At 39.9% G+C, this 10,512-nt stretch overlaps 1 protein-coding gene across 1 annotated transcript; it reads right to left on the reverse strand.

The window, feature by feature from the left end:
• Positions 1-4,544: 4,544 nt before the first annotated feature.
• LOC121979876 lies at positions 4,545-5,042 on the reverse strand. Its single transcript, XM_042531859.1, has one exon. The coding sequence runs from the start codon at positions 5,040-5,042 to the stop codon at positions 4,545-4,547; it is 498 nt and encodes a 165-aa protein (XP_042387793.1).
• Between the last annotated feature and the right edge of the window lie 5,470 nt (positions 5,043-10,512).

Below are 10,512 nucleotides of genomic sequence, written 5' to 3' on the forward strand. Positions count from 1 at the left end.
AAAGATAAGAGCGCTAAGAGAAGCTCCTACCATGTAAATTCACATCGATAAAACTAATGATAAAAAGAGGAATTTGAAAAAACTAAATTCAAGAATGAGCAAGATGTCATGCGACAACGTGCTATACGTTGTGACAGGATCGGTATCTAGTTGGCTCCAGGTCAGCAGATGTGCCTAAGTGGCTTAGTTGCTGAGTCAATTTAAGTTGGTTCGAGTTGATCAGACTTGTCGACCTGCTGAGCTAATTTAACCAGTCTGTTGACCTACCAAGCAATCTAACCTCTCAGCTTGCCGACATACTGAGCAGTTCGACCTCCGACCTCCTAACCTTCTTACTTGCCATTAGTTTGACCTTTCGATCTCCCGACATACGAAGGGACATGACAATTATCATAACATCTGAAGGGACATGATAGTTACAATGACACTGACATGGCAGATGATGATGAGCCTCCAGGTAAGATCCAAAGGTAAATAGGTCAGAGTAAGTGGCAGTTAAAGTTTAAGATAGGTGAACTCGAGTAACCTAGTCGGTGATCTCTTCCCACGTCGATCAGCTAAAACTGATTGGACATCCCAGGGACCTCCCCACTCCGAGGTCATCAGGATCCAACTCCCCACTTATTTACTTATGGGGCTCTGCTCCCTACCACACTCCGATCTCTTTCCACGTCGATCGGACATCCCAAGATCCAACTCTCCACTTGGATGCCATCGGACGAAACTCCCCACTTTTTACTTATGGAGTTCTTCTCCCCACCACACTTCGATCAGCCAATGCTGGTCGGACATCTAGGGGCTCAGCTTCCCACTCGGAGGCTAGGGATGATAATTTTTGACCCGACACGAAAACATGACCCGAACCAAACACAAAAAAATCATGTTAGGGTTGGGTAATTTCAGGTTCGGGTCGAAATCGGGTCGACCCAATTAATAAACAGGTCGGGTTCGGGTTAACTTGAAATGATCCAATTACAACCCGCGAACCCGTTTATAAATAATTATAAATTTAAACTAAAATTATAAATTTAAAAAAGTTAAAAACCCTAAACATAGAGATATGCTATTGATTGCAATGTTGCTATGACTTATCATTTATGATATGGATTGTCAATTTGTGTAGATAAATGTTATTTTTAATTTTTAATTTAATATACAAAATTTCTTTAATGAATGCAAGTCATGTTTCGGGTCAAATGGATCAACGGGTCAAACGGGTCGGGTTCAGGTCAAGTGCAAATAAACAGATCAGGTTTAGGTTGAATAGTTTGACCCGAATTAATAATCAGGTCAGGTTCAGGTTGTGATTTGCCAACCCGCCAACCTACCAACCCGAACTCGAACTGAATTGCCACCCCTATTGGAGGCTATTGGAGCCTAGCTCCCCACTTATCTATTTATGGGGTTCTGCTCCCCACCACACTTCAATCATCTAATGTCGATCGGACATCCTAAGACCCAGCTCCCCACTCGGATGTTATTGGGGTTCAACTCCACACTTTCTACTTGTAGGGGCTTTGCTCCTAACCACACTCCTATCGACTAATATCGATCAGACATTCCAGAGGCTCAACTCCCCACTTGGATGTCATCGGAGCCCAGCTCCCCACTTATATATCCACTTACGAGGCTCTGCTCCCCACCACACTCTGATCGACTAGTGCCGATCGAACATCTCAGGGGCCCAACTTCCCACTCGAAGGTCGTCGGGGTTCAGCTCCTCACTTATCTACTTACAGGGTTTTGCTCACCACCACACTCTGATCGACTAATGCCAATCGGGCATCTTAGCGGGCTAGCTTCCCACTCGAATGTCATCAGGGCCCAGCTCCTCATTTATCTACTTACGAGACTCTATTCTACTACACTAGTACTCCAATCGGCTAATGCCGATCGAGCATCCTAGTGACCCAGCTCTCCACTTGGAGGCCATTGGAGCCCAGCTCCCAACTTAACTATTTAGGAGCCTAGCCACCCCCAATGCTCTTAGCCTCGACCCATCTCTCAACTAGGAGACACATGATCAACGGTCCATTAAGCTTTATGTCCCATGAACTCATCTTGTAATTAATACTTCAAGTGGATTTGTCAGCGATCATGGAGATAATATCTCTATAGAGATATAAGACACTCGTTATACATATACTGATCTGGTGATAATCCAGAAGGGCCTACCTCCAAGGAAGTTCAATGCTTGGGTGGTCGCCAAAGTCAAGAGGTGGTCAACTAAGAGACTAGTCGATCGGAAGGTCCTTCATTCCCGATCTGCCGAAAGAGTTTGGAGAAGGTTGGCGGAGCTTACAACCTGATCGGCCAGAAGAGTTTGAAGAGGGTTGGCCGAGCCCACAACGTACCGAGACCGGGGCACTCAAGTCGGTCGCCCTGAACATAGGCATATGAGGTCAAATAGGTAGGCGTCCGGATCGATAAAAGGGAATCCGGCCAGACGGCCAGCCGACAAATAAGACGGGGGATACATGCCAACATCCTTCTGGGAGTCAGTGCCGCCGATTAATGGTGCGTAGGGATAGAATATCCTTTTGAGAGTCAGTTCCGCCGACTGACGGCGAGGAAGGACAGAGGATCGTACGGAGGAAGATCCCGCCGCCGTGGCAAAGATACGCTTGCCCCATTATGGTAATATGTCAGGGATCCTTTCTCAATGTTATCTTTTGGGGAAAAGTTTGGGAATACGTATCCGACCGGGAAGCATGCAGTCTACTCGCCGAAGCCCTATATAAGGAGAGGAGCATCCCCCCGCGGAGGTACGCATATACATCTTTGGGAGTCACTGTTCACTACTTCTTCTTTACTCTGTTGTCCTCAGCTTGCCGGTGTGTGACTTGATCGTCGGAGGGCCGTCGCCGGGAACGCCTTCCCGGCTTGGCACTAACGACTTGTGGTTGTAGGAACGGAGGACGAGCATCAGCGAAGACGAAGAGCGAGTCACCTCAGCGTTGCTCCCCGGTTGCCATCTACTCAGCTTCAGGGCAGGATCATATACGATAGGATCACTTTGATACAATGATAAGTGACGATTAGACGTGTTGTCTAGTATTGATGCAATGTCTTGTTAATGTGGAGATTACAGGAGCATTATAAAAAGGATTCTTCTCCGTTGGTGCAGGTACGCGAGTCCAAGAGCCTTGTCCTAATATTCTATTATTTTTCATCTTTCCAGAGTGTTGACTTGACTGTCGAAGCAGTCATGCCAAGGACCCTCCTCAACTTGCTTACTGACGATCTTCTTCTTTCTGCTTGTGCTTGCAGGCATTCCCAGCTCGAAATTTTCTTCCAGTCAGCCTTCAAGCCAGCTCACCGATAATTCACCTTTCACCACTTTTAGACAAGATACCTTAATGGGATACAATTCCTAGGCTTCTCTTCATAAGGTGCATACCTTTGATTTCTTCTCATCAGGTGCATCCTTTGAGTTTCTCTCTCTATATAAGATAAGGGGAGGGGGATTCTCCCTTATATATTCTGATCTCATCTACTTTTACTCAATCTCTTATTATTTCTCTGATTTGTTTCATTTTGAGGCTCCATGATATGAATTAGGCATCGGAGGGATTCATTGAGGTAATTTCTGACGAGTCCTTTGACACATATTGTTTTTCGTAGAATCAGCTCCGTCATGAGAAAAGAAAGCTAAGAGGAAGTTTCAACATCATCACTATTGGGTGCGAGGTGACTTTTTGTGGTTGTGTCATCACGGTGAGATTTTTGCACCATATACATCACTTTAAATCTAAGCTTGTATCAAATAGCGTAGCTCCCAGGATATAGCTAAGCCGGTCATCATACAGAATTATAGAATTGAGCAAGAGTTAATTCTCGGTAAAACTGATAGAAATACCTTTCTATAAGATGATTTGTTTTGATTTTCTATAATTATTCCCTGCCAATAATGTGGGGCAATCAAAGGGGACTATCAAGATAGTGCACGCGTGTAAAATTATATCAAATAGTGTAAAATTCTTTTTTCTCCCTAGTTTTTATTTTTATTTTTTATTTACTTGAGTTAGATTTACTTAACATTTAAGCGTCACACGATACAATACGATACATGCTGACATCTGAAGATCATTCAGCAGATGAAAAAGAGCCGTGCATGTAAAGTCCCCGAAAGTTGTCACACAGAATAATAATAATAATAATAATAATAATAATAATAATAATAATAATTATTATTATTATTATTAGTTTGAGGACGGCTCCTCTTTCTACTGCACATGGTGTGATCGGCCGTCTCAGCCTCACCACGGTGGCCTAATCGTTTGCTGGCCACCTTTCCTACTTTCCAGGTGGATAATTAAATCGCTCTGACGGCTAAGTTGAGTTGATAAATGGTTATTGGTTTACCGTATGAGATACATACGCGAGCATAATAGTCTTTTGCCAAATTAAACCCTCTATCTATTTAGTCTTTTATTTTTTTTAAAAATATATATTTAAAAGAAAAAATAGATAATTTTTAAAAGTCCCATCTTTCCTTCAATACAATTAAATTGTAGTAAAATCGTGCCTGATAAGCCGCTTCTTTAGTCGGCGATCTTCGTCGGGCAGTGCGGTGGCCGGAAGGCCAATGGCCCCGTCACGTAGACGTCGATGTCCACGTACTCTCCTGGGATGGTCGTGTTCTGGAACCGGAGAGGCGCCCCCCGCGCCCCGCCGTTGATGTCGGTGGCGGCGCTGCAGCGGTGGTCCGGCGAGGCGAGGAGTCGAGCTGTGCACGCCTCGGCAGGGTCGAAGTACCCTCCGCGCATCGTCGTCGTGTACAGCTCCGCGAACACGTAGCCATTGTCGTCCGCTGTCGCGGCTCGGTAGAGCACCACCCGCCCCCGGTGGTCGCTGCACGTCATCGCCACCCTCGCCGCCGGCATCGGCCGTGCCGCAGCCGGGTCCCACGCCCCCGCGCTCCCGCACGCCTGGCAACTCACCAGCCCCTCCACCGCCACGATCAGTTTCTTCTCCGCCGCCGCCGCGGCGACTGCGATCGCAACCGCAGCGAGCACTAGGGGCCAAATCTCGGCCGTCATCTCCCTGATTAATCGAGGTGGTGGCTTGGAATGGACGGCCGGGGGCACTGCATATATATGCCGGGGAGAAACTTTCATTTGGCTCCAGAGTTTTCAAAATATTTCCAAAGAGTCAAGAAAAGTAATGGAAAACTCGAAGGGGCAAATGAAAAGGTTTCTCTGTGCGCGGCTCGGTTTGATTTCCCGGTTCACTTACTGAGCCTCTTAAAGCGTGGACGGTTCTTGATTGAACCAACTGGTCGGTTCAACATTTAAAGCATTAATTGCGTCGAGACAAGCAATTTATTTCGTGCCAAATCCAGGATTTGGTGAAGTGAGTTGGCTGGGGAGGTTTGCTTTTATATTTTATTTCTATAAATAACTTTAATTTAAAATTAGTTTAGGTAAAAATTAGAAAAGTTTTTATTTTTATTTTTATTTTTATTTTTATTATTGTTAGAAGAGTGGGCTTTAAAAAAAAATCTTATTTTAGTTTTTCTTAAAATATTATTAATCCAATATCTTTATAATAATATAATAATTTTAATTAAAATGTAATTATTTAAACTAAAATTATTATAATTTATATAATAATATCTTTATTTTTTTATAATCCTAGTAATTAATTATTCTAAACGACTAATTCAGAAAATAATCAATTTAATCTCATAAATATTTTTCATCAAGACACCAAAATAATCCAAAAATATGAATGGCTCGTCACTCCGCCAACATTTTAAGATTATCTTCCCATTAAAAAAAATTTGAGTGTTTGATTTTATTTTAATTTTCTAAAAAACTTGCCTTAATAAGATAGTGCATTTTGATTTTGACCCATCAAATGTTATTTTGAGGCATTAGATGTTAATTAGAGGAAATTGGATGGATGACAATGCAACTTGCTAGTGGTGGGTTGTCGATTGGTTACCAATTAATTAATGTACGGTTTGGGAGGAGGTGAGGGAAAGGGAGAGAAGGGTAAAGAAGGAGAAGAGAAACTTCAAACCTTGTTTAGAAGGAAGTGAGTTACGGAAAGGAAAAGAAAGATAAGGAAGGATAAATTTTAATCTTTTTTACCCATGAAATGAAAGAATTTCTTACACCCCGATTTGGGGTGTAAGGGTAAAGGGAACTAAAAAAATTTATATTTCAATTTTATCCCTGTTTTATTATATTAATTTTAAAAATTATTGTTTTAGGTATGTTTTGCGTCGTGACTAAAAATACTCGCACTCCATCGACACCGACGCTGACTTTGACGCCGACGGTGACTTCGATGCTAACTTTAATGTCGACACCTACTTCGACGCCGACGCCAACTTTAACAAACGAACTACAATTACTTGAACGCGTAAGTCTTAACTAATAAATGTATGTAAGATGTACTAGGTTCTTGAACGCGTAAGTCTTTAATAAAAGTGAGAGTAATTTTATAACTTAATATATTTAAACTTCATTACCCTCACTTTCCTCCCAACGGTAACACATATTACGTTAATAAATCTTTTCTCTCTCCTAAATAAAGTGAATATAAATACTTTATTTTTCCTCCCTTTCCTTTCCGTTAATGAACCTTCGCTAACCCTATCTAAACATAGGGTTAGTGTTTTTGGAGTTGGATTATTTGTTGTAGTCTTGTAGACACGTGGTAAATGCTGATATATCAAATTATTATTATTATCATTATTATTGTTATTGGGGAATAAGTAAAAGAAAATCTAAATTGATTATATCTGATTTTGTCTGAAATCTACGAGGTGGTGCGCTAGCTTCGATAAACGAGGGTTTTAGAGACGATGAACTCCTGAAGATCTGGAAGAGCTTCTCAACGATCCTGCGCACAGTGAGATGATCCAACAAAGCGTTAGTGACCCAAAATCGGGGTGGAGATCCTTAGCTAGACCCTCTGACGCTCAAGTAAGTTTCTCTCTCGAAGGTGGAAGAAGAAGAAGTACAATAATGACAGTACTTAGAAACAGAGTTTTAGATACTAGAGTTTACGTACCTTACCAACGGAGAGGATCTCCCTTTTTATACTGCCTCGTATAACCTCCGTAGTCATGAGACGGTCCCCGGTTTATTAGAGTTTGTTAGGAGATGAAGTCACCCCTTAGGCTTCGTGTAATAATCCTTTAAAGAATTTTTTTTATCCTATATGTACCTCTTTTGTCGTTTATGACTCATATTCTTGATAAAATATGAATAGGAACATGTCCTTATAATTGAGGAAGCTTCTAGAGAATGTTTCCCGCTAAATTTGTCAAACTGTCATACTTGTTTACTATCTTCTGTTAAACATGTCTCAATCGGTCATTCAAGTCGGTCGTGTATATAGTGAGAATATCTTGTTAAGCATGTTTCGACCGGTCAATCAAGCCGGTTGTGTATATATTGAGAATACCTTCTGTGGAACATATTTTAGCCGGTCATTCAAGTCGGTCGTGTATATATTGAGAATACCCTTTGTGGAACATATTTCAGCCGGTCAATCAAGCCGATCGTGTATATAATGAGAATACCTTATGTTAAGCATATTTCGATCGAGAATATACTATAAGCTTTATAAGACTGAGTGCCTTCATGCTCGGTTGGGCTTTGCTCGGCCGAGCGCATATAAGCACACTGGTGCTCGCTCGACCTTCACTCGGTCGGTAATATACTAAAAGTTGTATAAAGCTAAGTGTCTCTACGCTCTGTCGAGCTTTGCCCGACCGAGCGCATATAAGCACACTGGTGTTCGCTCGACCTTCACTCGGCCTATAATATACTAAAAGCTGTATAAGGCTAAGTGGTTTTACGTTCGGTCAGGCTTTGTCCGACCTAGTGCATATAAGCACACTAATGCTCGCTCGGCCTTCACTCGGCCGATAATATACTAAAAGCTTTATAAGGCTAAGTATATTTACGTTCGGTCGGGTTTTGTCCGATCGAGCGCATATAAGCACACTGGTTCGCTTGACCTTCACTCGACCGGTAATACACTAAAAGTTTTCATAAGACTAAGTATTCCTAATCTCGATCAGGAGTCGCCTGGGGAAAACTTTTTATTTAGTCGGCCATTATCCTATTAATCATATATTCACCCAGCTATGAGCTTCTCCTTTCTCTCTCGACCATGACTCCACGCCATCCAACAGGGTGACCTATCATAACCCATATCAATACAAATTACTAATATGAACAACATTCAAGAAATTTTGTAAAAAGTTAAGGTGATCAATGTTAATAAATCAATAACAATGTTAGCAAAAGAGGTATGTTTATCTAAGAATGCTAGATTGATGGATTATCTTTTATAATTTAATCTGATGACATATGATAATTTTTCATGAAACATAAGTGATTATCCCAAAATTAGTCTTAGCATGCTGATACATCTACTAATTAGTAAAGAGTATTTATTCGATTTTCAAATGTGTAAGATGTTGATATTTGGACAAAAGTATCTCACATCTACTTTAAGCCCTTGGGAAACACGAGAGATTTAATAACTAATATAGAAGAGTGAAGATTGAGACATTTTTCTCTCACTTTTATCCCTTTTTATGGATTAAATAAATTATTTAATTATGAAATTAAAATTTCTTAAAGAGGATTTGCAATGATGAAACGGTTTAAAGGTTTGAATAGTTGGTTATCTGTATTTATGCCAAATTTCATGTTTACCCCTGAAGTTTTATGATATATTTTCATCAAAAATTACCGGTCAATAAGATCTATTGAGTCAATCAATTTGAATCACTTCTGTGTCATGGAAGATCTAAGAATTTTTTAATCTTCAAGGGTAATTCGGAAAACAACCCTACGACTAGAGGATTTATTAACATAGAAGATAATAATTAACATAAACTTTCGTAATTATGTATGAAGGGAGAATTTAGAGTAAGAACTCACTAATTTAATATTGTTTGTATCAACTTATAGGAAGAGACACAATGATAAAAACAAGCTTTTAGAACGATGATTACTTGCATAAATTATGATACAACAATTATTCTTGATTTAAGAATCAATAAGAAAGAAATCTCTGACATTGGGAAAGGAACTAATGTTACTCCCTCAAACTCACAAGACTTTTTTCCAATTTAATCGACATATTTCTAGTTCCATATCTATCCTAATATGCCATAAAAAATTTTCTTTCTTATGATATCTCAAACCAAAACCATAACCAATGCCATTGAAATGCAAAAGAAAGTTTTAAAATCTTTTTCATGTCATAACAGTTGAATAGGAAAATGAAAGGCATAAACATCAACAAACAGGGAAGAAAAATAAGGTGAAATGCAAAAGTTACCCACCTTGCAAGTTAAACTTTTCGATTTTTCTCTTGAATCCTGCTTTGTCCCCTCTGAAAATAAATGCGTATAGTTGGTTTGATAATACTCATCACTTAGCATGCACCCTCCAAATTTTAAATCCCGGATCCATCCGTGATCAAGATTGATCCAAGTGGGTGGTGGCGCAATTGACTAGCGCTTAGGCCGTATAACTTGTTTGACTATTGGTTGATTCATTCTAATTTCATAGAATGAGTTAACTTGTTAATGTATTAGGAGCCAATCTCCTCAATAGATCAGATACATGTCAGGTTGATTCCCATTGAGGTAGGCTTATGTAGGATTGATTTCTATTTACGCGAGGATTCTGATGAAAAGCTCTTGGTGATATTGATTGAAAGAACTAGAAAAGGGGTTAGAAGTGAGGCTAAGAAGTAGCTTAGCGAGATCCTTCTAGTGTTCAAGTCAAAATTTAGAGGAGATAGGTGATAGTAATGAAGTGAATTTGTAATGTCAATATCATATTGTACCTCTCAATGCTACCATCATTATCTTCTATAAGAAGCGAAAAGTATACAAAATCGTCCAAAGATATACTTATTTCCTCTTTACCAAAAGGCATGATCTTTTTTAACTAACGTTAGAGTAATTGTCGTGTCCCATTGTGCTATTGTAATTGCCATGTCATGCCCGACCTTGGGCATGAGTTGGTTGATTTGACCCGAGCTCAATCATGAGTAATTTGATTTGATCCAAATTCAATTATGAGTTGATTGACTTAACTCAAGTGTATTGATCAAGTCTTGAGCCTGGTTGATTAGAGTTGAATTCGAAAGAGCTGATTTAATTAGACTCAAGTTCGTTATAAGTCGGATTGATCAGAATCTACATAGATTAATCCGAGACTCACTTTAAAAAAAATAGTTCAGCAAACTAAATTTGTTGATGGCATATAACAAGACCTTTAGTTTTTTTGGCTTTTTGGCTTTTGAGTTTTAGGATTTAAGACTAGGGTTTATGGAGTTTAGGGTAGGAAAAGACCTGAAAATCGATCTCAACATACATTACTACACTACATGGGGTTTAGATAAATTTTTAAATGATTTTTTTTATAAAAACCAATGAAACAAATTCGTACGTTTTAATTATTATTATTATTATTTTTTATAGCCGAGCATCGTCTGGATGGAACCGAACCCGGTTTAACTCGG

The sequence above is a fragment of the Zingiber officinale genome, chromosome 5A (assembly GCF_018446385.1).
Source record: "Zingiber officinale cultivar Zhangliang chromosome 5A, Zo_v1.1, whole genome shotgun sequence".
Classification (NCBI taxonomy): domain Eukaryota; kingdom Viridiplantae; phylum Streptophyta; class Magnoliopsida; order Zingiberales; family Zingiberaceae; genus Zingiber; species Zingiber officinale.